The following is a 27,992-nucleotide window of genomic DNA, read 5'->3' as shown; positions in this document are numbered from 1 at the left end:
TGAGATGCAAGATTCAAGAAATGAGTGTTCTGCCCTGCAAAAGCAGTTGAAGAACAACTTTGAGGGCCAGAGAACAACACGGCAAGTAGAAAGACCAGTGTTCACAGAGTCTGGCCGGTGGCTGGGAGACAGTCTGGGGCTTTTGCCAGGTTAGAGACAATCTTTGGGGACTGACCTTCAAGAACAGAACAAGCTGTTACATATAGGACTTGCATGGGAAGACTGTGAAGAAAAAGGCTTGGAAAGGTAACTGGAGATCAGGAAATCTGAGCGCAGAGTGGTCAGAGGGTACAAGATGGATACTTAGCCCTGTCTCCCACTTTGAACAAAAGTGGGCCTCAATTCATTAAATAACAGTAAATCCTATAGCACAGCAAAGCTCTTTCTGCCTCGGCATTTCTGGAGCCCTGGTGTGCCATTATGCTAATGCAATCCATTTGCCCATCGTTAGCAAAGGCTCTGACCCCAGAACACACCAGTTTTGGTTCGGTAAAGGTATTGGAGCTCAGGTAAATGTATTGGAGCTCAGGTGTCACAGTGAGCAGCAGCGGTGGCAGCCGTCCCCTCCCTCCGTCAGGCTGGGTGCCCACATCGGAGGCAGCGTTTGGCTCTTGCTTTCTGTACGAATTAGCAGCAGCTATATACATATGCCTCCTAATCAAAACCCGGTGTGGGCCTGCCTGTACAGGGCTCGAGAGCTAAAAAGCTCTAATGGGGAAAGGAGATAGGCATCTCTAACAGTCTGTCAAATGCCACATGGGTGTTTATCAGAGAGCTGATTCTCAGTGGGGTGCCAAGCTGCAGACATCGAATAACTACTGCTGCAGAGGCAAAACGAGACGGGAGAGAAGTGTTATCACATGGGTTTGCTGAAGAAAGGATGCCGCAGAAGTTACCAAAGAAAGGAAAGATGCAAGAAGGAGGTGGTGGGACATACCTCAGGGCCGGGTGGTCCTGGAAACCCAACTGGACCTTTGTCACCGACTTTTCCCTGCAGAAATCAGAAAAACATGGAGAAAAGTGAGCTGGCTCCTGGCTATTGGCTTTCCTGTTTAGAACAGCACACCCCTGCCAAGCTGCCTTTCCAGCTGGGCACTAAACCTTTAGAAGGGAGATTAGGAAGCAGGGGACACTTGGTTACTTACCAGGGGGCCTGCTTTCCCTCGTGCCCCAGGGACCCCAGGCAAACCCTGGCTGCCCTGAGAGAGAGACACATGTTTTTTCAGAAAACACAAAGAAGCATCAAAAAATACCAATTCCCCAGGCTCCAGCTCCTCTGCAGCAGAGAGAGGAGCACTTTCTAAGGGCTAAGCTCAGCCTGCAAGGAGCTGGGACAGTTGCACTAACGTCAGTGAGATGTTTCTGCTAAAGCCAGGGCCCAATTTAGCCCCGAAGAACACACGAGCTGTTGGAGTTAGTTGTGGCTCCGAGCCATGTAGGCCCCAGTGCAGTGCTAAGTACAGCATTAGTCAGCTGAAGTCAGTATCATGTTGTAGTCACAGGGGAAAAGTCATTTGCTTAGAAGTTATGCATGGCGTTAAGTGCTTCACTGGGTCAGGGTTTAAGTTGCTGCACTGAGCAGACAAAATCTCCAAGTCTGCAGCCGCTGGACCACACACGTTCACACCCATCCCCATCAATCCCATCCATCGCTTCTGCATGAAGATATGGCTCCTTTTATAGAAAGTCCCTAGCAGAACTGCTTTTATTATGAGTAACAACAAAATCCATGTATTAATATGAATTTTAGAAAGGCACGGTGTGCCCCAAAGGAGAACTATCCAAGCAGGTGAACCTGACAGCAGGATGCAGCTAATTCCAGCTCATCATGGCTTAAGATGAGCTGAGAAAGCTGGTGGCCACACATACTACTATGTAAGGGGAAAAAGATGATGGAGAAAAGAAAAACAATTACCTTGTCTCCTTGGAAGCCGATATCTCCTGGAACACCTGCTCCTCCCTGATCACCCTGGATACACATCACCAGAGAGTTAAAATAGGCAACAGCAATGGCCAAAACGCCCAGGTAGATGCTAGACGGTGCATTGTACAGCAAAAGTCTCATCACTAGCTGCATTCAAAACTGAGCTGCTGGCAAACTAGATCGTATTAACTGTAACAACAATCCCGCATGAAGTATGTATTTCCCAACATTGATTCTAAAGGGAGAAACGAAACTGCAGGAGAGAGAAAAATATAAATTTCCAAGCTTGTGTTTCTATAGAAGCTGCAAGAAGATAGACTACATTCCTCTGGCTAAGAGCAACCGTGAAGGCAGTGAAGCGTTAAAATTCAGCTAAACAGAAGAGCTAGTTTAGTTCTTGATGAATGGATTATTTCTCTCATAGGCTCTATAGAAAAGAAAACAATACTTGGGGTTTCTGTGAGTGTATCCTAGTGCTGGCATCAAAGATCAATCGTCTTCCGTAAGAAAACAAGAGTAACTTCCAGTTATGCTTTAGTACCATCTCACTGCCAATATCTAGGATGAGATTCCCCAGGAGGGGTAGGCTGGTGTTCATTGGGATGGGGATCCCATCTTTGAGCACACCGTCATTGACAGTATTTCCTAGCCAAGCTATCTTTCTTTCCCCTCTTTGGACCATCCTAAAAGATTCTGACTCCCTGGGTAGAAAATAAGTATCCCTGATGGTTTTCTTAGGAGCGGTGCGCTATCTTGCATTACCTCTTAGCCCTGCTGTGAGTAGGTTGTTGGACCAGATGACCTCTTGATGTCCCTTCTAACCTTATTTATTTAGTGATTTACTTAAAGGATGAGTCAATGATGGGGTAGGAAAGGAAAATTCTACTTGGGAAGCCAAAGAAGGAATGACTATAAAAACTTGGAACCCTGACAAGACCCAACAGAAATAACTTAGAGGAACTCCATCCCATGCACAGCACAAGCCTCTAACTTGGCTTCCTAGTAAGGGAACAAGTCATACAAAAGCAGAGAGCTATAGGTTTAAACATAGTCCACACGGAAGACATATGGACTCCTGCGACAGAGCCAAAGTCTACAAAGAGATGACAGAGGAAGGCTACTTCTACTCAAGCAAAAACCACCCACTTGTTATCAGAGAGTTGAAATAATTCTAACGACTTCAGTACCATGCAGGGGATAATGAAATTGTGAATGGTTAAGGCTTGAGTTGGGAAAGACTTTTGAGAGACAACTTTTTCAGAAGAAAAATAATGAAGAACTATGCAGATTCCATGATGGAAACATTTCATGGGTTCATGCTAAATTTGCTTAAATGTTTTGGTAAATGTTCCCAGAACATTTTACTGAACCATCTTCAAAACAAATCTTTTATATAGCAAAATTGAAATGTTGCTCTTAAAAGTTAAATTAATTTTACTCATTCGTTTTTTAACCTAAAATATTTTAATTTAAGTCAAATAACCAACATTTTGTTTCATCTAAACTATTTTCCATCTATCCTTTTTTTTTTTTTTTGTTTTGGCAATGCAAGCAAATGGAAACAATCAGCTATTTACACAGCTTCACTTCAGATGAACCCGAAGTGTTAGATACAATACGGATGGTAAAAAATCTACTGTATGGCCCAGCTCATTTTCCTACCATTGCCAGATTTCTCTCATCTTCTCTGAATTTTCTACTTATTTTACCTAGTCCAAGGCTTAAAACACTGAAATCGGCAGGCAACTCTAATTCTGGCTCCTGCCAGAAGACAGCAGGAAAACAGGTTTTCTTGAAAGTGAGAGGTTTGCTGTGAAAACTCCTTGTCTTTATCACCTACGCTGAGGGTCAAAAAAAAAGTTCTGTTTTTTTTTTTTATTAAGCAATTTTCTACCTGGACAGCATAAGTGGCCATTGAAATACTGTTTTGGAAGAAATGCTTGGATATTAAGAAATGCCTACTGTAAGAAAAGAGTTTCCTGAGCATAGCAAAAGGCAGGAACAAACCTTTATCACTGACCTTTAAGCAACATGGGACACCGACTGCATGACAGAGAAAACAATTTTCAAACACCTCTGAGAAATGGGCATTAGAGAGGGTAAGAAGGAAGAAGGAAAGACAAAATACATCTCTTCTCTTTAGCTGGGCTACATGCAAGATGTTCACGTGCTATTGCGATAGCACAGCAAAACATCACAGCATGAATGATTCATCTGCAACGGCGATTGGTGTCTTAAACAAAAACTGAGGACGAGAGCATCCCCTTTCACCTGCCCTGAGCACAGTAAATCTGAAACTGTGACTCACGGTGGGTGCCCTTAACGTGAAGGAAAAAACAAGGAGGAAAGAGGTCAGGCATGTTTATTATTAAAAAAAGCGATGCCAAGATGACAAAAAGGGGTTGCAAGGACTTTGCTCACGGGAAGGAGGAGGAACGTATCATCTGAAACTGCAAACAGGCTCTGCCCATGGGATATTGCCTACGTTTCATGTTTCACCTATGAAAAGAAATGTAGCTTCAGAGACCCTGAGGCCCTTCTTCACACCACACGGCACAGAAAGGGAAGTGACAGATTTGCAAGTGCGAGGTGTGTTTGCTGTCTGTAGGACGCAGAGGAGGTCGCTGTGCAAAAAACTCATTTTGCTCTCAATTGGACATCTCTTTTCCCAAGGCTTTCTGCTTAGCAATACAAGGGGAGCTAACACTGCAAAACTACTAGAGGTATTTTACTGAGCCATGTCCTTTACAAGTTACAGATGGCCTGATTCATAAAACTCCTTTGTGTGAACAAGTAGTTAAGATTTCCTCCACCTTTCCTCTGTGCTCATCACATCACGTGGCTTTCTCAAGACCACTCTTTATTTCAGGGTTACACAGTAATTCCACTTCTCCCTGTAAGAGCAGATGCAACCCTCTCTGTCCCCTCTCCTTGCCTCTATGAAAACATATAAATGGAAACAGAAGGATGACCCATTTTGTGGGAAAACTGAAACTGTAAAAAACATCATTAAATTCTGTGGTATCAAGCTTTTATGGGGGATGCAGGAGGGGTTGGTTAGCATTAGTGTGGCAATACAGAATCACAGAATGGTTGAATGCTTTGGGATGGAAGGGACCTTTAAAGGCCATCTAGTCCATCTCCCCTGCAATTGGCAGGGACATCTACAACCAGACCAGGTTGCTCAGAGCCCCATCCAGCCTGGTCTTGAATGTTTCCAAGGATGGGGCATCTACCACCTCTCTGGGCAACCTGTGCCAGTGTTTCACTACCCTCATTGTAAAAAAATTTCTTCCTTATATCCAGTCTGAATCTACCCTCCTTTGGTTTAAAATCATCACCCCTTGTCCTGTCGCTACTGGCCCTGCTAAAAAGTCTGCCCCCATCTTTCTTCTAAGCCCCTGTTAAGTACTGAAAGGCTGCATTAAGGTCACCCCGCAACCTTCTCTTCTGCAGGCTGAACAAGCCCAGCTCTTTCCGCCTTTCCTCATAAGAGAGGTGCTCCATCCCTCTGATCGTTTTGTGGCCCTTCTCTGGATCCTCTCCAACAGGTCTATGTATAGGAAACATAGGAAACAAAGTCCAAAAAACAGTGAAAAACACCCTTTCATGGAAGGGGAAAACCCTCTCACTGCTGGAGCAGGTTTCTATTTCTATCATGGCAAAGGGGAATGGTAGCGGCGTTTCTGAACGATGCAGCATTGCAGTGACGTGGGACACTCTCAACATCCCTATTCACCCTCAAACCTGGGCTAGTCCTTGGCTGGCAGCAGATGGAAGGTGAGGGCCCCAAGGCTGCTCTCATCTGCCGTGAATTACTAATTATGAAAGGTTACTGATTACTGTCAGCACAGAGCAGTGAGGTTTGCCACTCTCTGCCCCTGCTGACCCAGCATTTCACATGCTGCCAAATGTCTAGGGCTTTTCTTTTTTTCTTCCCCTTTTTTTTTTTTTTATATGAAGTTTAACTCTCTGTTTACCAGCTTTCTGAAAACCATGGTGGAGGAGAAGAGGGGAGAGGCAGTACATTTATCCCCCTCCCCACTGGCCATGTAATGGGAGACTACTGCACTTCTGCAATAATCCCTCACACCCCTTTGGGAAAAGCCTCTGTTTCTAAACGGGTTTATTAGAAACTGCTTTCCAGAGAATCCACCCGACATCTTCAAACAAGATTCAGCCTTTGGTAGGCTGGGACTCTCTGGTGTAAGGTGCTGATTTGCTGCTGGAATGGGCATGTTTAGAAAGGCCAACAAGTACTGTTGGCTGAGCCTGGACATCATCTGTGCTTGCTAGTACCTGGATGCATTCATCCTGCACATTCAACACACTTAGCATATGGCTCACGTCTTTCAGAGATGGACTAGCCATTTGAGGTGCCCACCTATAGTCTCAGGAAAGATGCTTGGACAGTTGGCAGCTCAACCCCTACAGAAAATCGCGCGTCTTCAACTGATTTCTGGACTCTGTTCACAAGCTGGGGTGTAAACAGGACTCCAGGACTCTAACACAGCTTTCTGCTGTATGGGCTGTGCATTGGCTCTGCATGGTATGGTGCCAGCCCTTTCTTCTCTTGCAGCATTCCTGGTGAATGCACTGCAGGAAAGCAGCACCAGCTTGGAAGTCTGAAATAATTTGCTCTTCAAAGGGAACTCAGGGACCTCATAATATGCTCATAGAGTAGTACAGTGGGATGGGTGCTCTTGAGCCACACCAATGTGCAGGGGAAAGGTTGCTCCACGGTGGCTGGACTGTCATCCCCAACTGGTGAGCTAAGTTCACCCTTGTAATTGTATCTTCAACATCCAGCAGAGAGGGGAACTCTGTTACTTGGGAGGTGACCAAGCTATGAATAAGGATCTCTGCAGAGGCAGATTGCATGAAACCGTGGTCTGGAAGTGTTTCAAGAATGGCAAGAGGCAAACTATCAGACCGACAGACAGAGAGAATAAATACAAGAGTCAGGGAGGTTGCTTATGTTTCTGGTCACAGCAGTAAGACAGCTTGTCTGAAGAAGATGATGGAGGGTTATAATGAAGTCAAAATCTAATGGAGAGAAAAAGAACAGTAAGCAACCAGAGAAAGCCTTTAAATAAGATGTCACAGCCTAAAAATAGCAATAGCAGCAGACACTAGCAGTGACAGGACTGGTGGGAGATTACAGAAGGGAGACTCTGACACTAGTCAGTCCCTCTGCTCCAGGCAGGGCCCATCCTGTGACCCAAGCCCAAGTGGGCACTAAGAGAACACAGAGATCCTGCTCTACTTTCCTATATGTGGGATTTCCTTAAGTCAGGTATTTCCAAGATCAGCTTCAATTAAAAAGCATGTTGTAAAAACAAGGGGGGCAAAGAAAGATTTAGGATGCAGCTTCTTACTAACGGCTGAGATGAAAAACATTTTTATTGAAATGAGGCAGGCGGCAAGAGGAAAGGTGATCCTGGCAAGGAGAGGGTCCACGAGGCCAGAGCGTACCTCCCACCTCTAGCAACCTCCACCTCAGTCACTTCTGCAACTCAGAAGCCCTCACACAACATGAAGGGCATAAATGTCCCTTCCTCCTACCACGTGTGCATTTAGACCACAAGCTCTTTGAAGGCAGAGTTTTTTCCCTTGCTACAAGCTGAGCAAAAGCAGCAATACCAGATATCATTTAAATTCCTTAGTGGTACCAGAGCATAAACAATTAAAACACAAATGTAAACAATCTGTAAGAAGGGATGAGTGTTTTTACTCATGATGCCCAAATCAGAGCAAGAGAAAATAAAAATGCTTAAAGGTGTCATTCACTAAAGAAACATGGGAGTGAGTAAATGAATGCAACAGCCTTTTGATCAGTTGGAAAAGGGATGTATTATAAACTGGGCCAAATAGCTGAGCAGCACATCAGAAAACCAAATAACTGAAAAAAACCACAAAGCTATTTCAGGCCAAATCCTCCCTGAAATGTAAGGAGAGCTGATGAACTTCAGCTATACTCAAACAGGTACAGCAAACTCGGATGCTTTGCCTAAAAACTGCAAGGCCAGAGCTGCGTGCCTTCACCTGAGCAGATGAGAACTGTGGCCGTCAATGCCTAAGTAGGTCTGATTTTCCTTTATCTCGTATGTCCCAGCCCTCTGGCTGTTGGACTGCTGGAAAGGATATGCACAAGCTGTTTGGAAGCTCTCTCTGACCCCGAAATCATCTGATCTGAGTGTTTGATAGCACCCAGGATATTCAAACTAGAGTCAACTCATTAGGGACAGAGGAGGCTTGTGCAAGAGAGATGGTTTATTAGTCTCGGATTAGGAAAGGGCAGTAACAAAAGCCAGGAAGGAAGGCTGTCCTGTCCAAGGAAAATGCAGTGGGGAGGTAGCTAGGGATGGAGTGAAAGGTTTCCTGCACCTCAGGGGAGAGGCTGCAAGACCGAGCATGTGGTTATTGGGGGATGCTGGATAATTCTGCACTTGGAATTATTGTAAGGATAACTCTAGGGAGAGCTGCAAACCATTTGTTTACTGTTATAGTAGCGGTTGGAGAAATGTTGGGGATAAACAGAGCAGTCTGTGTAAAGTGATAGAGACGGTAATGTCCAGGAAGGTTAATTTTGCTAAATAGTGATTTAAATGTTGGTGATTCTTAAGATATTCAACCATTTCTTCCAAGGAGCAGAGAGAAGAGCCTGTGAGCTCTGGGAATTGGTGTTGAGTCAAGAAACCAGCTTGTCCTAAAGAAAAAGCCCTTCTCTTGCCCTGGCCTTCCTCTCTACAAAAGTGAACAGGCAGCACAGGGGAGAAATGGAAACTGCAGACACAGGAGCCCTGGCAAAGAGCTGCTATAATATAAGGAGAGTGGAATCAACTGGCTTGACACTACTTCCCCCATGTGCAGTTTTGGGCTGCTAAATCATTCTCTAAAAGCAAACATCTAACAAGAGAATAAGACATCAGACAGGAGGAGGAGAATACACTTAATAGCAATTTTCCATTGCCCTCCTGAGCAATCAGAGCCAACAATAAATGATTGTACCTCCCACTCTTTCAGACTAAACAAATCCTACAGTCGAATATCTGTAGGACGATGGTTCTCATGACAGTGAGACATTTACACACACAGCTTTGTGCTGATTTAGCTCAAGCTGTGTGTTTCTGTGCCAGCAGCACCAAATCATTGCGATCAATGCCCCTCTCCATTTTTCTTTTTCTGAAGTGGTTTGTATCACAGTTTGGCATAAGGCAATTTCCTCATGGCAGGAAGCTGAACCGAGGAAAGCCTTTCCAAACAGCAGCAGAGGTACCTAACACAGAACAGCTCTTCCCGGGGACCCAGCTGGTTTGCCCGAACCAGTGAGCTGTGCCGCTTTGTCACATCATGTCTTTCCCCCAAATGCATTAATGCAAACGCACTGGCAGTGTTGTTAGGTCTTCATCCTCCTCCCTATCCCATCATGGAACCAATATAAAACCTTAAAAACCCAGTGAAACACCAGATAATCTCACAGTTACCTTCATCATCAGTGTGAAACAGAAGCTCCAAAGAGGATCTGAGCATAATTGATCTACACTAGAGCTCTATGGAAAAGCGGATGGGGCAGATATCATAAAAGAAAGAAAAATCAAAACTGGAGTGTCAAGAAAGGAGGGAGGATGGGAGCAAAGAGACAGTCAGAGTGGAACCAGTACCATGGTGCTGAATAAGAAAGAGAAACTAGAAAGGGGTTTTTACATGCAAAATTAAAACACAGTGCAATAAGGGAGTATTCAGATCACCTTATCACCTTTCAGTCCATGTTCTCCAGGGTTTCCCATCAGCCCCTGAAACAAAAGAAAGTCCAGAGTGAGACTGAGCCACTGTGACAGCTTGCTCAGGTGTATGACACTGATGTCCCCGATAGGGCTGGTGGCTCAGGGCTACAGCATTGGCCTGGCACAGCCCCAAGTTCAAATGCCAGGCTGCTCCCAAGCGTGTTCCAACACACATTCTTTAAACACCCTTCGTGGGCTGGAGGCACACAGGGAAACTGCTGCTGGGATTCTCCACTGGCTTACACCTACTGCAGACGCCAGTGGGATGTTGCGTTCAACAGTCCTGTGCCCGGGTCCATGGCCAAGCATTAGTACTACCCATCCTTTCTCTCAGGACCACCACCATCACCCAGAAGAACAGAATAATCTTCAGCCCTGCCATGGAGGAACAAAAGCTCACACAGCTCAGTTATTCTCTCACCTTTAAGCCTTTTGGTCCTGGATAGCCTATCGGTCCAACAGGGCCCATGTCACCCTAGTAAGGGAAAGAAAATTACTAAAGTTAATAGGTGCAAAATGAACAGATAGCTGTATGTGGTGTGAAATTCCTCTCCTATCTGGTCCCTCAGTATCCCCCAATTTATAGGAACTGCACCACTGACTTCAGCAGAAGCAGCATTCTGGCACAAGTCAAGAGACTTTTAATGTGTAGATAGCCTCTAAGTAAAAGCAGCACAGGGTGTTTGCCTCGCAGGCACGTGAGGGAAAAGCAGCTCCTATTCGCATCCTGCTCTTGCCACAAAGAAGAGACCCCAAAGCAGCTTGACACTGGAGATGCGAGCTGTCCCCCACGATCAGCCCACCCGGCCCCGTCGTGCTGCTGCCCTGTGCACGGCCACGGCGATGGGGCAGAGTGTGCTGGATGCCAAGGGAACCCGTGAGCATCCTGCTCCCGCACCACAGAAGCTATGGGTGTCAGGGAGTGCGGTCAGAATCCAAAAACAGGAGCCAGGTTCCTGGGTCCACTTAAAAATAGGCTAGCAAATTAATGGCAAAATAATGGAAAATTGATTAAGAAACCACCTTGAAGTCTGCAACTGTGGTAGGATCTGAGAAATTTTTTTTTTGTATGTTGTTCTTAACTTTTGAAAGGATTAATTTCCATCTTCCACTATTTGAAAAATTAAAATATTGAGCTGGTTTAAGACAATCCTGGAGTGTACTTATTCTTCATGAAGTAACTCATGTTCTCAGAAAGAATCTTCCACAGTATTCCCGAGTTCTCTGGAGGGAGTCTGAGGGCGTGTTACAAGGGACACAGACCCAAGCAGCAAAAAAGGCAATAGTCAAGAAATCTGGGTTGCTACTGAGCTCTGATATCTAAAAGTGATATGGGGAGGAAAGAGGAGAAACAGGAGGTAAGGACGGGGGCATCTCATCAGCGTGGCTATTCTGCTGCGCAAGAAGTCAGCACGGCATCATGCACTGGGACTTGGACGAGAAACTGCAGCACAGGAGGACACTGGCGTTCACGGTTGCTGTGTGTACCTGCGTGTGCGTGTATAAAAGAAAGCCTTCAGTGGCTGACGTTTAAACAGGCTTTGACTGCTTTCTGCCCGTGAAGGGAGTCAGTGATACGGTGCACCAGCCTGGCCTGCAATGTGTAAATAAACAGGGAAGGCTCTGCTGAAGGAGCGCTTCTCTGGTCAGCAGTCATGGGCCCGCAGCCACACTGGGAGCACTGGGCTGCAGCCGCCTGAACAGATGTCTTTTCATACCTCCCAGCATAAAGGCTTCTTGTAGAAACGCGTTTACTTAAAGCTTTGCCCGCACAGTTAATTAGGAGAGCAAGAGGCTTTAGTTACATCTAATTCTGCTCTTCAGCCTCTCTTAAACAGCGAACCCAAACACCTGCAGGGCACGGGGAGGCAGCCGGGAACCCGGCCGGTCCCCCGGGGGTGGCTGTAGCTGGGAAGGAAGGAAGCGACTGACCGGGGCCAGCCTGGAGCAACCACCCAGCCGCCTTCTCCATACCCTGCAGCGTGAGCCCCATGCTGCAGAGCCCCGGGAATGAGGCTGGTGCTGTCCTGCAGAGAGGAGAAGGCAGGATGGATGTGCCCCCTTCTCCCCAGGAGGACAGAGGAGGTCATTCTTAAATCAATGCCACCAGAGGTGCTTCAGCATCCTGAATTCAGGAGTTGCATATTACCCCGGGACACAAGATCTGACTCAGTTTGGCCTTAACCTCAGTTTGAAATTTTTATCTAGTCAGAGCGGTACCAACAGATTAACTGGGAAAGACAGCAGCTGATGGCTACCGCTGCAGCAAGTGACTCCTGAAAAACCAGCATTGCAAAGGACTGACTTTCTGCCTTAGAAGTAAGGCTAGTAAGAAGCTCACAACAGGAATAATGATTCTTTGTCTGGATGGGAAGAGAGAAGAAATTTAAAATTTAAGACAGACCAGGCTTAGCAGCAGAAGGACAACTGCTGGTTTTGCCCTTTTCCAGCAAAAACCTTAGAACTTAGGTGTCAGTAGAAACCAACATAACAATGGAAACATAACAATGGATCAAGACAGAAGGTGACAGACTCCGGATACCCAGTGATGGAGCTAAATCCTGGTCTAGGACATGCAATGCCAGACCTTGGGGCCAGTTAGGAGAAAAAACAATTTAGTTGTACCTCACGTAGAATTTGGTGCCATTTGGGTTGCTGCAGCCAACGTGGGACAAAACCATCATGATCACAAAGGGAGGTTAGAAACCACACACTGCCTGTCCTCATTGCAGATCATCTCCAGGCAAAACCTGTCCTTCCTAGCCCCTGCGATCTATCCCAAGCACGTATCAGCATGGCACCGGTGGGGGCACCTAGGAGGGGAGGACAGGCAGCCGCCTGACTCCATCATCTCTGAAAAGATCTTAGTCACATTTACTGTGTCTGACCTTTCACCTTCCAACAAACAAATATCTGTGAGATAATAGCAACCAGGTTAAGATAAATCTTTCCAAAAGCTAGGAGAAACATGATCCAATTTAGACTATACCTTCAATCGTATTCTTTTAAACAGCAATCTTCCTCTTACAGCTTTGCCAAGAGCACATCATTTCTGCTGCTATGGCTAAAGTAGCTACTTTCATCTCCACCACCAAGGGGAAACACAGACCTAATTCCTGGCTCCACAAAAAACTTAGCGAAGCCTTAATCCACCTTTGCCCCAATCCCCCATCTGCAAGACGGGTACACTTGTTCTACCATGTTCTCTGCTTTTCCCCCATGGAGTCTAAGATTTCTGGGTTTGGTGCTCTACATTTGGGCAATATCTAGGGCAATCGAGGCCTTGCTCTCGGCTGACATACACATGCCTATAATTTAAGCTATGAAAAGGCAAAAGGGGGAGGTTTTTAACCATTCATTGCAAGTGAAGTTTTCATGGATTATCAGCTGAGGAGGAATCATTTTGAAAGAATGCTGTAGTACTAACAGACCCTAACACTGTTTGTGCGTGGAAGGAAATAACTCGAAACAAGTACTGAGACCTAAAAATAAACCCTAATATGTTCAGCTGGGCATTCACTAACCCCCAGCGCAGCTGCCAGAGGATGAGTTGCCACCCATCCTTACAGTCATTTATCTCCTGCTGGGGAAGAGCGTAATGAAGGGTGGAATTTGGCTGTGTGCATAAGTACCTGGATTAGTGATGGGATGGTGAGAGTGCTTGTAAAATTCCTGTATACCCAGAGGACAGACAGCTCCTGCCCACAGTCTCTCCAGTGAGCAAGAACTGTGCGTCCTTAGGTTACTGCTTATAGGGGCTTGCTTTTTAAAAGACGATGGATCCTCGTGTGGAATAAATATTGCATCTTTGAAGAAATACTCTGGTAAATGTTATCAAAAGGGTAAGCTATCTAGGAATAAGGGCACTAACAGCAAACCTTTAATCTGCTCCCTTTTCCTTAGAAAGGGTTTGCCCTCCTCTCTCCCCAGACAAACCGTCGTCCTGTTCACTGCCCTGCCACAGGAAGAAAATCTGTGCGTAGTTATGCAGGCTGAAAGGGTTAAAGCCCCAGGAAGCCAGATCTCCATTTGTTTTTGTACTTACAATGAGTCCAAGGACTCCAGGAGGACCTGGGGCTCCCAGTTCTCCCTAAAAGGAAAGACAAACATGGTTTACGGACACTTTGTAGACAAACAGAGGCTGAAAGGGAGCTCAGTGTTTCAAGAACTTGAAGGAAGGGAAAAGACCGTCCCCTCCCCCTTCCGTCCCCCCCACAGCCCCTTCCCCAGCCAAACCGACTGAGAGCCTCCATCTTAGCGAGTGCGCTTGCGAGCGCAGCCTCTCCAGACACAGGGCTGCTTGTTGTTCGGCCGTTATTTGCAGGGCTGACTTCCCCTCCCAGCAGCAGGCTGGATAAAAGAAGCATTTCACTGTGCGGGCAGGGGAGTGGGTGGGAGCCTGCCCCAGGTGAGATGAAGGCATGGGCAGGGAGAGGGACCGGGGTAGGGAGGGGGCACAGGGGCACCAAAGCCAAGGTGGGAAGGAGAGGAAAGCTGCTGGTCTGTGTTGGGAAAGGTGAGGTTTTGGGGAGTGGTTAAGGAAGAAGAAAACTCATAAGAAAAGGAGGACTTGGATGAAAATTAAACTGGATAATTTGCAGAGAGGGTATGCCAGCTGCTGGTGCTGGCTGATGGGCTCAGGGAGCGTGTTTGGCACACAGGGTGCTCAAGGCTGCTCCTCCTGTATCTAAGAGCTGGTTTAAGGTGGGGAACCAGCAGCATCCTCTGCACCCTGCCTCATCCATCTGGGCTCCCACCCAGACCATCAACTAGCTGTTTCTTTCATTTTCAGAAAAAGCCCCTAACCTTTGGACTGCAGCTTATCTGCAGGGAGCTGGCTCAGCACCTCTGTCCCTGGAGCAGGGAGCTCTCTGCAGGGAACCCAGCACTTGCTTGGAGGACGAGTCACTTTTAATCACACCGCAGAGAGCAGGAGATGGACTGCAGAGATTTCATCTTGGGCTCTGTGCCCATTTGCCATCTCTTACTGCTCCCAAGCAGGGCATTCTAGAAAGCACCAGCTCCTCTTAGAGGCTTTTCATGAGCACCTCACAGTGCATCACTTCAAGGGACAGACTGCTATCTGGGTTTGTGGGGCTGGTTTGAATTCTCAGCTTCACCACAAACTCCCTCCGTGCCAGCTTTCCAAAAACATGCAGGTGCCCGGAGTGCCGGCAGGTGCCTGATGGCATTTCCAGGTAAAGCGCAGGAGAGAAGCTGTGTCAGACCCACACAAATCACCTATCCAGGTACCCAAGGACTTTAGCAATCCCTATGTGATGCTCAGCCTGTCCCCGCGTCTCCCTCAGTGGATCACCCACTCCCTTGCCGCATTGACAGTGGGTTGCTTGTCAGGGCCAGGACCTGCTCTTATGCACCTCTGTCTCCAACAGGGCCTCTCAAAACAAGTGCATTGGAAATACTAAACTTCCCGTTGGCTCAGACAACCCTACCCCTGCTCTGGATCACGCTGGCTACTTTCTTTGACAGACCAGCTCAGTTTATGGTGCACATCTGGTGGAGTCCCCTTCAGTGCAATAAAGCTCCCCTTTTATGGAAAGATTTGCCTGGTGAAAGAACGAAAGAGAAGGGGAAGCAATGTGACTAAATGTGCTCAGCCTCCTTGGGTACAGGGTTACGTGTGTTTATTTTATGGGAAGTGGAGTAAAGGACTATTGGGCAAGCACACACAAAAAGCGTTTCATAATCTCAACCAGCCTAAAATTGCTTTTTTATGGCCGGTTCCTTTCCTGCATAATTTGGACATCTGTGGAGCAATTGTTCCTCACGGGTGGGATTTCTGCGTCCTCAGAGCTACTGTAATAAGGTCGGCTTCAAGCTTTTAGTCAAGGCCTGGCATTACTAGGCTCAGCAAGAAGAGGGAATATCCCCAGGAATGCTTAACACAGGAGCTGCACGGTGGCCTGGGTTTCCCAGTAAGCTGTGAAGGCTCTGAGGGTGAAGACTGGGTGGACCGTCAGCTTTTGGTCCCACCAGCTGCAGGAGGGACTGCCTAGATTTCTGAGTTATGTCACGTGGGTAATCCTCAAGAAAAAAAGAAAATGTGGAAACACAGGGCCTCACGTCTAACAGAAGAGGATTTCCTCTTGGAAGAGGAGGGGGTAGATTCCCCTGGGAGAGGTGGACAGCACTAGTTGTTAATCTGAGCCATTCCCTGGCCCGGGAAATGGTGGATTTACAGGTGCTCTTTCCTGGCTATCAGTAATGACAGGCTGGCCCCTGACCTGCGAGGGAAATTGGGCTCTATTCTCCTTTTTTCAGTGCATGAACTGGGCACTGGGACAAGAGACAAGGAGATGAATCAACAGTCCTTTCCCATGTCTAATTCCTGTGATTAAGAGACTAATTGGAGTGGCTAAAGTGCTCCGGGAACGGGGATCTGGAATGTGATGGCTCAACAGTTCTCCGCAAGTCGGTAGGAGGGAAAAACACCCCTGCGGTTGGAAGAGTCTTTGCTCTGTCTGCAGGGGATGGAAAGAAGATCAGAGACTGTCGGCTTCAGCCATCCCCGTGCAATGGCAGAGGCGGCAGCAGCGTAAGGGCTCAGTGGCTCAAACAGAGGATGGGGCAGCTCAGGACCCGTGGCAGCCTGCCCGCCTGCCTACAGTTTAGCTGCATACTCCACCTAGCAAATTCGGCATATTTGTGTGTTCCACAAACAGACTTTCTGGCATTTTTCTGCATCTGTGACTCCACTTGTGACCCTGTGAACCTCCCTTTAAGTCAGCCGAAACAGTCTGTTTTCATTCTACAATCTCCAAGGCACATTAATATTTAAAAGCCGTTGATAAGATGAAAGAAGAGCAATCCTTCTCGATGAATTAACGGAAGGGACATTTGCTGCTCTCTGATGCTCTGGGAACTGGCATTCAGCTAACACTGAGCACATCTTCTGAATGGGGCTTAGACAACTTGCAAATTTAAAAGAAAACAAAACAAGTTATTTGGAAAAAAAAGCCTTTCTGACCTCCAGGATTCCTGCTCTTCCTGGTGGGCTGGCTGGAAATACAATCTAGAAAGTCTTCTACTTTGGGACTACTGATTCCACCCTGACCCATGGCTTAAGCTGACTGAAGGATGAGAAAAGTCCTGCAGAAGTATTCCTTGGGAATCTAATCCTTCCAGTTCACTGCATTTGTGACTCTTGTGCTGAATTCCCACAAAGGCTGGAGTGTAGCTGAGCTTGGCTTGCTAGTTAGAGTCACTTGTGAAAATAACTTTTATGCGGCATATATGAGAAATGGGAACTTGAAGACACACATGCGTAGTGGGTTATTTCACACAAATCATTCCATCGAACACCAAGAGCAGCACTGTGATTATGTGTGAATAACTAAGCAGGAATTTCAAAGATGAATCAGTACTGCTCACATGCTAATTGAGGGAGAACTGACAAAGTCATTCAGAAAATAATTTAGAATAATTAATACATCTGAGATCTTTTGTAATCCACAAGGGCATGTTTTGTGAGCAGAGGAAAACACAGCACATACCCAACTGTTTGGTATTAAGTGCTACAAGAGCAGAGCAAAATAAACCTTATCAGCATCCAGATGCTTAAATGGTCTCTGGAGCCACCCTGACCCAGTTCCCAGGAGACACATCCCATTCTTCGAAAGCCAGCAGGGGTCAGATGAAGACCAGAGAGAGGCCAAGAACTCAGGAGCCTCCGGACTTCTCCCACTGCAGTGCCGGGGCTGGCTGAGGCATGGGGCAGGGCAGCAGAAGCCTGGGCTATGGTGTCTGTCCCTCAGTGCTCCCAGACACTGGTGCGGGGAATCTGGCACTTCTTGCACCGGTATTAACATTCACTTCAGATGAGGAAAGGTACTGAGCTTGGAGTACTTTAGAAGCTTACTTCTACAGGCTAGGGAGATGCAAACCAAGTGGTACCAGCTTGCTAACCTGCATCAGAAAATGAAATGTGGTGAAAAGGAGAGGAACGTGCCTCTTTATGTACCTCAGACCTCTACACAATTGAGTACATGGTCTGCTCCTCTGAGGGTTCCTGTGCACTCAAGTAGCCATCTGTGGTGCCTTATGATGACGCATCCCTCTGTCTGCGGGCCCATGTCTCTCTCCTATGTTGATACAAAGCTTCATCCAGAGCACACTAGTCAACAAGGTGATTCCCGTGGTTGTCACAGGCTTTGCATCAGGCCCTGTGGCATGGACGACACGCTCCAACCACTGCCTGCTCATCAGGAGCAACATCCCTGCCTTTTCTCTCTTAATTTTTCTTCTAGTCATGTCCTCAGGATGAGAAAGCATCTATCAAGACCAAGGCGCAAGAAAGGCGACAGACGGAGACAGAAAGCAAATGGCAACATGATGACCTGGCAGTTACAGGATGTTGAGTTGAACACAGGAACTCGCAACGTGCTTGAGCAGGGCAGGGGCGTATGCTTGTTTTTCAGGAGGGACAACAACAAAATGCTAGCAGCTGCCACCAAACTGAAAAGCTTCTTTCAGCTCTAACTAGCATGATGCAGTACTGCAATAGAAAGAAGGAAGGGAAAAAGCTATCAACTTACTGGGTTCCCATCGATGCCTGGAGGTCCTCTTTCCCCAAAATCACCGGGAAAACCCTGAGGAGAGGAGGGAAACACGAGTATTAGTTATTGACGCACCCTTGTGTAAAGACAGTCAGCTTAAAAACGGCTCCCCCTGCACTCAGTGCAGCACTTTGGTAGACAGCAGGTCGCAAGGAAGCGTGGGCCAGCCAGCCTGCTTGTCCTCGTCCAGACCATTCCTGCTCCACCAGCACATCCGCTCAGTGAGAAGTGACACGAGGCCAAGAGCTCTGATTCACTGCTCTCTCCTGGGGCCAATGAAGGGTAACCAGAAGTACCGTTTACAAGGCTCTGCCATAAGCTGCACATTAACTAACAGGAGCCTTGAGAGGAAGAATCAGCGAGGAGACAGGAAGGCTTTTTCCTTGGCCGTGCTATGAAAAGCACCCATTGCTGAGGCTGCTGGACCTGACGCCTTCACACCTTGTCTTGCAGGCTATGTCCAGCCCTCAATTGGCCGTGCCTTTTCTTAGCACCAATTATCAGGCCTGGGCGTGCTTCGTATGGCAGGCAAGGCTTTTGCAGCACCATGTTGAAAGACAATGTGAAGTGTGCATAGCAGAGAGAAGGGGTGGAAATCAGTGCTTCTGTCCTCCTTTTGGTTCAACCCAGGTACTCCAGTAAGTCCAACAAGGGATATACAGCCCTGAAGATTATGTCGTGTAGTTTACACATGAAATGATAATCCCACATTTGGTAGATCAAACTCTGTATTTAAAGATACAGTGCTTTCTATCCTCTTTCAGGATGAAATATCCTACTGATAGGATGCTTCCTTAAAAGTCAATCCCAAATCCTGTATGTTCTGGAACAATTCATAAACTTCACTGCAATGCCTATCCTCAAAAATGGATTGTCAATCTGAATTATTTCATCGTGTCTACTAACACAGTCATTTTAACAGTACCCCCTTCTCAGAGGACAGCTGAACAGCGTAATGCCTGTTGGAGCCCATGCAGATGCTTAATGGAGCTGATCAAAGATGCCTAGTGAATTCACTCCAATGCATTCACGACCTTTCAGCTTGCCAGAGGAACAAACTGTTCCAAGCTCATTACGGTCCACACCCCAGAGCTGTGAAAGACCATGTTTACTACATGAAAAAGTCACCACAAAAGACTTCTTCATCTCATTATATCGGATACAAATTTGGAAGACTTCAAACAATTATAGAAAAGGGAGTGGAGGTACTGAGCCAGAGCCAGAACATGGTGGTGCAACACGTTCTCTCCCGCACTCTTGGACAGACCCTGTGCTCCCCCAAGCCCCCCAATTCCCTGTTACAAACAAATCATACAGCAGCTTGCTCTCCCCTGTCCTGTCGTGCTCTGTCTCCCCCAGAAAGAGCTCAGCACAGGGGTATGTAACCTCTGGTTAGTAAACCCTCTTAGTCACTACACCTGCATTTTCAAGGAGGAAGCAGCTGAGTTTAAGATGGGTTGGACTCAATTTTCCCCTGAGCTTGAACTTCATTCAGCAAAGGACTGGCAGGGAGCAAGCTGCCAAGGGCTATCAGGGATCAGCTCAAACATCAGCAGCTTCGGGGCTACTCTGAACTTCAGCTGCAGCGGAGGGTGCTTTGGGAGGTTGTGACACCAAGGTAGGAGAATGCTCCACTTCTTTTTCTTGCGTGCCCCTTAAGATGGAGTGAGGTAAAATATGACACCGCATCCACCTCCTTCGACTCTGAGCCAAAAGGGAAATCGTCGTCTGCTAGAGGAGCTCCCCATGGACAGAGCATACTCAGAGCCTAACCCCAGGCTTAGTTCATTCAGCCAGGGCTAAACCCCTGCTTTATGCTCCACACTATTCTAACTGTGGGCATCAGGATGGAAAACTAAGGAATATATTTGCATATAAAAGGCTCCCTAGCCAGAGCATCTACCTGTGTGCTTCAGTTCGGGGTGGGAACTTGCAAAACAAAGCTCCAATCACCCCTGCTCCCTCTTCTGTTTATGGTGCAGCAGTCTTGGAGAGTAAGCAGTATTGCTTAGATGAGGCTACACCACAAGACTCGCTCCAGAGACACACCAACACGCTGCAACTGCTAGTGGGTGCGTTACTTTTGACTCAGACTAGGAGTCACAGTAGAACTGCCTTACACCCTTCTCTGGCTCCGCCGGGCTGTGAGTTACAAAGGACAACACAACTGCATTCTGGGCTAGCTAAGAGCTTAAGAGACAGGGATGGGGCAGACAGGGAGGGGATGGTCCTTGCTGAGCCAGAGCAATGCTCCTTTCTGCCTGCTCCCCTGTATACCACAAAAACTGGTTACCTTGGAAAAGCAAACCTGAGGGAAGCAAAATGCGACAGCCAACAGCAACGAGCTATCTGGAAACCTATCGGCAACACTGAAAACTGAAATGATCACAGTGGACGGAACAGGAAAACTATACTGGAAAGCTCTGCAGTTAAAGATGTCATCCAAGACCTCCCTTCACCTTCGAGGGTTCACAACTCCTGGTCAACACAACTAGGTAAAAAGATAGTTGGTCAAAACTAAGGTGAGAGATGGGAGACCTGTTTAAGACAACCAAAATTTTGCCACTGACTTCAGACCCAGCATTTCACTACTTCTGTACCAATTCCCCGCAGTATTTAGTACGCACTCCTGAATGCACACAAGCTATTGCTTGCTGGGATTCAATACTTCTACTTTATGGGCATCACTGCGAATGGGAAAGTTGTCTGTCTTTTTCCAGCTGGGCACTACATCCCTCAAGCCTGTGCACATGCCAAGAAGCTGTGGTAAGCAACCGCTGGAAACAGCCTTCTGCCATCTAGAGACAAAGACGTCAAATATAACAAGAAGGCAGGGGGGCTACAATTTTCTTTAATGAAAAAAGCGGAAAAATAACTCTGCTACATACTGAATCAATAAGATCAGAACAGAGATGTGTAGGGAAAACTCATTGCTCAGTCAAGACAAAAAAAAGAAAAGACTGCCTTGGAATATTTTGCTGTTTACTATCATACAACTTGCCAAGGAAAATATGAGTGTGCATAGACTGATACTGTATTTACGCTGCTGCAGATTTCAGTCACAGCCTTCAGCACTCCCCCAGATTATCTTCCCTTTCTCAGAGGGCAGAGCTGGGCACAGGGTGACCCATGGAGGCCACTGAGCAGCCTGGCCCTGGGGCTGCTGAGGTCTTGCCAATGTGGGAAGGTTCTACTACTTTGAATAGTACAATTAAATCACTATAACTACAGCAGCATAATATCATCTAGAGGAATGCTTGCTCCAGACTAAGAGCATTTTCTAAATTTGGTTTAAATTTCTTCCAACGTGATATAAACAATGAACTCCCCTGCCAGAATAAAAGTGTCCAGATAAAGAGCTATTTAAATTCATATGTTTCCCACTAATCTCTTTTTATGCCTCAGTTTCTCGTACTAACTTCACTGCTTAAAGATAAAGACACAGGAGATTTGAGGCACTTGGTAATAGAGTTAAAAAAAATATAACTTTTACACAGGCTTTCCAACAATAGATCTCCAAGTATTTAAAAAAGCAGATTATTCCTGTTTTGAAGGCAGAGAGCTGAGTACCTGAGGTCACTTGGCCAAGCTACCCAGTACGTAAGAGATTCGACAATAAAACCCGTTCACAGCACGTTGTGTCTCACCCCGCAGAGTTGGGGTTTCTGCCCATCCTGAAGATGGGATGAAAAAGGGTCAAAGTGGCAGAAAACAGAGAAGAAAGCCCAGAACAGCATGGGCTGGCATCATTGCTACAACAGCCAGGCCCAAGACAACACTCAGCAGCGAAGCCCCGTCCTTGCCAACACCTGATCTTCCTTAACACGCCATCTGCTCTGCTGGCATGAGCACCCCCTCCCTGCCTAGGCTCACAGATCTCTGGGGTGATGAGTGGTCCCCTGGTACTTTTTGGCCCGAGCTGTAAAACAAACCTAGAGAAGGAGACAAATGCAAAGAGCAGCTTCAATTCAACTAACCCCAGACATCCTAGCCCAATATTTGAGCTTGACAACACAAGTATTAGCAGTCTTTTACACATTAAATAAGACCAAGGCTGGTGGCTGTGGCACGAAGGAGGATATTTCAGCATCCACACAGTCTCCAAAGACCCAAACCAGGTTGTGAAAGCTATCCCAACACAGTCCTGTGCACAGCAGGAAACAATCAATCTTCTAAGCCCCTAATGAAAAAGAAAGCAGTTTCTTTCCATGGGGTAAGCAGTAGCAGTTTAAACCACAATAACAGTTCCAGTGACCACAGTGTCCTAATTTATTGGATCTCACATGTCTGTAAAAGCTATTTTTTCAATGCCTCTCCCCTCCTGCCTGAGCCCAAAGGACAGAGATGTTCCCCGGGAACAAAACTAGCACTATTCAACCGAAACAAGCAGCCTAGAAATTACAAGCGGACTTTGTCATCCCATTTGTTTCATTCCTGTAAGCCTCTCCTCTCCCGTGCACTGCTCCAGCAGCCTGAGGAGCCCAAACTGAGGGAGAACGCATGGGGCAGGAAGCTCGTTTTATGGTGCTGGCGGACAGGCAGGTCGCAACTGGCAGCCCATTACAGGAGACTTGTGAAAGAGATTAAAGAGCCCAGCACATTCAGAGTCTCCTGACCTCCCCAAAGTGAGTGCAGAGGTTTTTTTGGTACAGAAAATCCACCGTTTTTCAGGGTGCAGCTGTTTTTCCAGGAAGACTGGTCCCTGGAAATTATGCTTAAGAATTGGGATGGCAAGGAAAAACACACTAGTGAAAAATATCGACCCATGCATCCTGCCCACTCTGTGGGAGGGAGGGGACATTAGAGAAGGACCAGGATCAGGAAGGGATGGCAAATGGCAGCAGAGCCAGGATGAAAATGCTCGACTAACAGGTTGGCTGAGAGCCAGTGGGGTGCTCCTCCACAGTGGTGAAGTCAGGTATGACAAAACTTTTGGCTCTATCTCACAGCTAGGAAATACAACGAGGAGGTGGGGAAAAAAGTCCAGCTGAATGGATTTCACATTGTCTGAAGGAAAAGTTCAATGAAAGAAGCAAGATGAGGCTTGAAGAGGAGTTGGAGAAAAAGCATACGAGCAGATGCTTTGCACTAAGCAAGATCCATGTGCTTCTGTGCTCTCCTGTCCCCACCCCAAGCAGAGCTTTACAGCGGTTGCACAGTTTGTCCTCGCTGCACTTGGTGAAGCTGAGGAACCACTGTCAGAGAGGGAACTGAGACAGAGAGAGATGCAAACTGATTTATCCCAGGTAACACTGAGAAGTCTGAAGCCAAACCAGTAACTAAATCTCTATCTTTGACATCCTTCAATAGCACCTTAACTCCTTTTCCTCCACACTGCCTGCAAAGGGCATCCTTTCATACGCCAGGAGACTCCTGCTGAGAACGACCAGACCTAGACAGGACACTGGAACCAGCTCCTCCTGCCTCAGGGGATTACATCCCCCTCCACCTCCCCTCCCTTTCTTCCTCTGCTTAAAACAAACAGAGCAGCCTGCCCTTTCTTGCTGTTGTCAGCCAAAGGGCTGCTCCTGGTCTGAGCAGCTACCACCACTTCTTGCCTTTTGTCCCTGGAAGCACCTGTCCTCAGGGAAGCAGAGACGGGTGAGATGCACCGTGTCCTTTGCTTCCCCAAGGCCTTTTCAGGTGTGCTGTATGTATACAACATCTGATTCAGTTTAAAACACTTTCCCTGATAGAGTAAGGGAGGCAGTCTGGCAGCTGCTGCTCTGAGGAATCCTGGCAGGTCTTCACGCCAACAGAATCCTTCTCCAAAAATAGGCTTTTATTTTCCTGTTGGCTGAAGGTGAAGCTGCTCAAACCAACCAGCCCTCCTGTCTTGTCTGCGAAAGACTCTATTTGCCAGTTGGCTCTGGCCAGGTGAATCACTGCCCAGGAGTCTCCCCAGGGATGGAGCTTGCAAGTCAAACAATTTAAACAAAAAAAAAAAAAGGTGGTGGTGGGGAAGCAGGGCTGAGGGTGAGAGAAGGCATTCACTGGAAAAAAAGAAGGAGAATAAAATAAACAAGCGTAGCTTATGTTGGCAGCTTACACCTCTGACAGCATTCTTGGTGGAGAGAGCAGACGTGAGCCCCTCCACAGGTGGGCGCGAAGGCAGGCAGGCTGGCTCCAACCCAGCGCTGGCTCCCAGAGCGGCGAGAGTCACCCTAAAGGGAGCCTGGCAAACCCTGTGCTCCCGGCGTGCCTGCTCACTAGCTTTAATTCACTCAGCTATGCAGGAGCACTTGCCTTCTGCTCAGTCTAGACCTGGGACTGTGACAGCTTTCATCCCTGCAAAGAAGGGCGATGCCATCCTGCGCTGGGTACGGGACTGACGGTCCTGCTGCAGCTCTGCTCCGTTGTCACCCGAAAGGGAGGTTTGCTCTCTCTCCCTTGGAGACTTCACAGCTCCGTGTCACACCCTCTTTGGATAAAGCTGTCGTGGCATTGTTAAACATAACTATCCCTCCAGCTGTGGGCGCACAGCCCTCCAGGGCAGCTCGTTCCACCTGAACATGAGCAAAAGTCTCCTGAAGCCCTTTCAGCCAAACATCACTGAAGGTAACTGACCGCCCCCCTCCACCCTCTTGCCCATCTGCTTTGCTCCATCTGCAGATTACACAGCCCCAATTACCTAATGCTGAAGAGCACTGAATTTGCCACCGTTCCTAATTATTTATGGCCAAGATTTCCAAACCAAGCAGCCTCCTATTTAAGAAAGCCAAGCAGCTTTAGTGATCGAAATGTTTTCAGAGTCAAAAGTGATAGATGCATTGTTTTTTTCCTTATAATTTCTAATGAAAATGATTTTTGGGCTTTAATCTGATTTATGAATGAATGTTTCCCTGAAGGAAGAAAGATGCTCTTGTGCTTAGGAGACCTTGGTTCAATTCTTCATGAGCTTTTTGAATGACGATGGACAAGTCACTTAGGGACATTCTTGGACACAAACCATCTTTGGGTTTGTTTCTTTTCTTTCAGTAGAAGTTATGGGCCTCGGCACCTTTCAAACCCTTTTCCCTGTGTTTTCAGTACTTTGTTTGGCCTATTCTTTAAAAAATTAAATACATGCTAATACTGTCCACCTGGCCAGGCTATTCAGATGATGTAATCATGAACACAGGAACACGTGCTGATATCAGAGTGATAAGTAACCATGCAAGCACCTCACCACAGAGATTTGGGAAACCGCAGACATGTCAAACACAACTCAGGCCAAAAAGGGATGGTGACATTTGCCCTGGGCTTGCGCCTGCATTTCATAGTGGTGAACCAGGCCCAGAGGGGAGAAGAGACCAGCTGCCCAGTTTCAGTGCCCAACTTAAGCATTAAAAAAGTCACTGATTGCTCACAACAAATCTATTTTAAAAATTCAGGTTAATAAAGAAAAATTATAGCAAAGAATTGACTTAGATAGCTAACAGGAAAAATCCAATTAACTAAAACTCCAATGAACTAAAACTCTCTCAGTAACAGAGGAGTTTTGTTGATTATGAATTTTCATTTCATTTCATTTTCATTTTCAGGCCTCCACTTGACTTTTCATGCAAACAGAATGATTAAAAGCATATTATTTTTTTCAAAATCAATCAGTTCCTGAAGAAGGCACCAAACTTTTTAGTGCTATGCTGGGGTATTGGCACAAGACAGAGAGATCTACCCAAGTCCTGTCCTTCAGCTCCTACAGGCCATTTGTGCTCCTTCCTGCAGCTCATCTTGTGGATTTACCTGCACAAATAGGTCCTCAGCCTGCACATTTCTCCACTCACTTTAGCTGGCCACATCTGAAAGCACATCTCTGTATGCACAGGGCCTGCAGCTGAACCTGAACTGGGACACCAGCTGGGAAGGAATGCTTTATGGGTTGGAGGATGAGTTCACCAAATGCTCAGGTGAATTAGGCCTGAGCACTGAAGCAACGTGGAAGAGCAAATATTTATTTTCTGAGGATATATATAGAATCATAGAATCATGAAGGTTGGAAAAGACCCTTAGGATCATCGAGTCCAACCGTTAACCTATCACTACCAAGTCCACCACTAAACCCTGTCCTCGAGCACCACGTCTACCCGTCTTTTAAATACCCCCAGGGATGGGGACTCAACCACTGCCCTGGGCAGCCTGGTCCAGTGCTTGACTACCCTTTTGGTGAAGCAGTTTTTTCTAATATCCAACCTAAAGTTCCCCTGGCGCAGCTTGAGGCCGTTTCCTCTCATTCCTATATGGATAACATCATTTAGGATCAGTTAAAAAATCATTCCCATTTCTTCCAAATCTTAGGAAGTGGCTTGTTGACCAACGCACTGAACTACCACCTAGCTAGGTGGGAAACCACAGTTTATCCCTACTTCTTTAGAAATTTTTCAATTTTAATTACAATATTTCTTTAAAACGTTTCTCAGTGCTTAAAGAGAAGTACAGCCCTATTCTTCCTCCTTTTTTTTTGGTAGGTAACAAGGTCTCAGTGACAAAAGAGACACAGCTGGACCCTTAGCAGCCCATCTGAGCCACAATACTCAGCGCTGTAGGTGAGAGCTCTTAGGGTGTATGCCTCTGTCATGTTTCTTATGAGAAAGCCGTATGGGCTGCCTCTTTGCACCCCCAGGGAGCCCACTCAAGTCAACTGGAGTTTGGCAATGATTCATTAAAGAAGAGGTAGTTTGAAATGCTGTTACCAGTTTCCCAAATCTCAACTTGTGCAGTGCAGGAGACTCTTGCTTGGTTCGCTCCAAATGCAAGGAAGGACCTCAGCTGCATCCAAGGCAGAGAAAAGATTGGAGAAAGAAGAGAGGAGTTGTTTATCATCTTAGTCCCTACAGAGAGGAGCAAAATTTATTTTCTCAGTAATTTGTGGTTATGCCAGCCTTTCCAGACACATGGCAAAACATGTCCCCCCATTGTTTGCACGGACAACAGCTGAGACTGTGTAACTTGGCAAAGCCCCATGCACTTACGTTCACCACTAATTTATCTTAGCCACATATCAAAAGGTTGGGGGAAGCTGTAAAACGAAACCTTCCTAACCCAAAGGCAGCCCTGCTTTTTTGCTGTCTAGTGTCTCCCACAAGACAATGTCTTTTCATATGATGGAACAGCCTACCCATATTGGTGGGGAGTGCAGAGGTATCACGTGCCCTTCTAACAACTTATCAGATGAAGAAAAAAGAATATATTGAGACTTGGTGTTCACTGGAGGCAGGAGTTAAGACATTAACTTTATAAGTCAACATAGAAGAAGACAGTAGACATGAAAAATAGCCTGGCAAGAAGGCGCCACCACATTACAAGCTGAGAGCTGGCAAGGGGGACCCCAACTGTGGTCAGCTCATGGAAAATGGATGCCAGATTCGGCAGCTTGCCACCGCATTGATGCTCACAACAAATACTGAGGCTACGTTAGAGTGGCTGCCAGATCACTGCTGGCTCCCACAACCTCCACATTGTGGCTGACAGGCAGAGGGAAGGGAGACTTCTAGACTCAACTATGCACTGATCCCTAATACGTAAAATCCACATGCCACTTTATAGCAGCTCTTCCTTGACATCTGAGCAGTAATCCTTGGTATTTACACGCTAAGTTTCAGCTGCTGAGCTCAAAGGAGAGCAGAGTACATTATCCCTGTTTTGCACACAGCTAAGAACAGCCAAACAGCTTGTCTGGTGTGTCATGGGGAGAAACCAAGTCCCGTATCTTCTTCTTCCTCCTGT

At 46.8% G+C, this 27,992-nt stretch overlaps 1 protein-coding gene across 4 annotated transcripts in view; it reads right to left on the bottom strand.

The window, feature by feature from the left end:
- The window catches only part of COL27A1 (collagen type XXVII alpha 1 chain), a 217,981-nt gene that overhangs the window by 77,675 nt on the left and 112,314 nt on the right, over positions 1-27,992 (bottom strand). For all 4 annotated transcript variants that reach the window (XM_009476232.2, XM_087753107.1, XM_087753108.1 and 1 more), the window contains 7 exons: positions 18,267-18,320; positions 13,757-13,801; positions 10,133-10,186; positions 9,676-9,720; positions 1,916-1,969; positions 1,146-1,199; positions 938-991 (listed from right to left, as the gene is read on the bottom strand). In XM_009476232.2, the coding sequence (XP_009474507.1) occupies positions 938-991; positions 1,146-1,199; positions 1,916-1,969; positions 9,676-9,720; positions 10,133-10,186; positions 13,757-13,801; positions 18,267-18,320 (360 nt within the window). The remainder of the gene's footprint in view (positions 1-937; positions 992-1,145; positions 1,200-1,915; positions 1,970-9,675; positions 9,721-10,132; positions 10,187-13,756; positions 13,802-18,266; positions 18,321-27,992) is intronic.

Source organism: Nipponia nippon, unplaced genomic scaffold, assembly GCF_047370975.1.
Source record: "Nipponia nippon isolate SJK-2023a ecotype South Korea unplaced genomic scaffold, ASM4737097v1 scaffold_16, whole genome shotgun sequence".
In the NCBI taxonomy this organism is placed as follows: Eukaryota; Metazoa; Chordata; class Aves; order Pelecaniformes; family Threskiornithidae; genus Nipponia; species Nipponia nippon.
The sequence above is the reverse complement of the archived record's forward strand: the minus strand, read 5'-3'. Positions and strand labels throughout refer to the sequence as shown.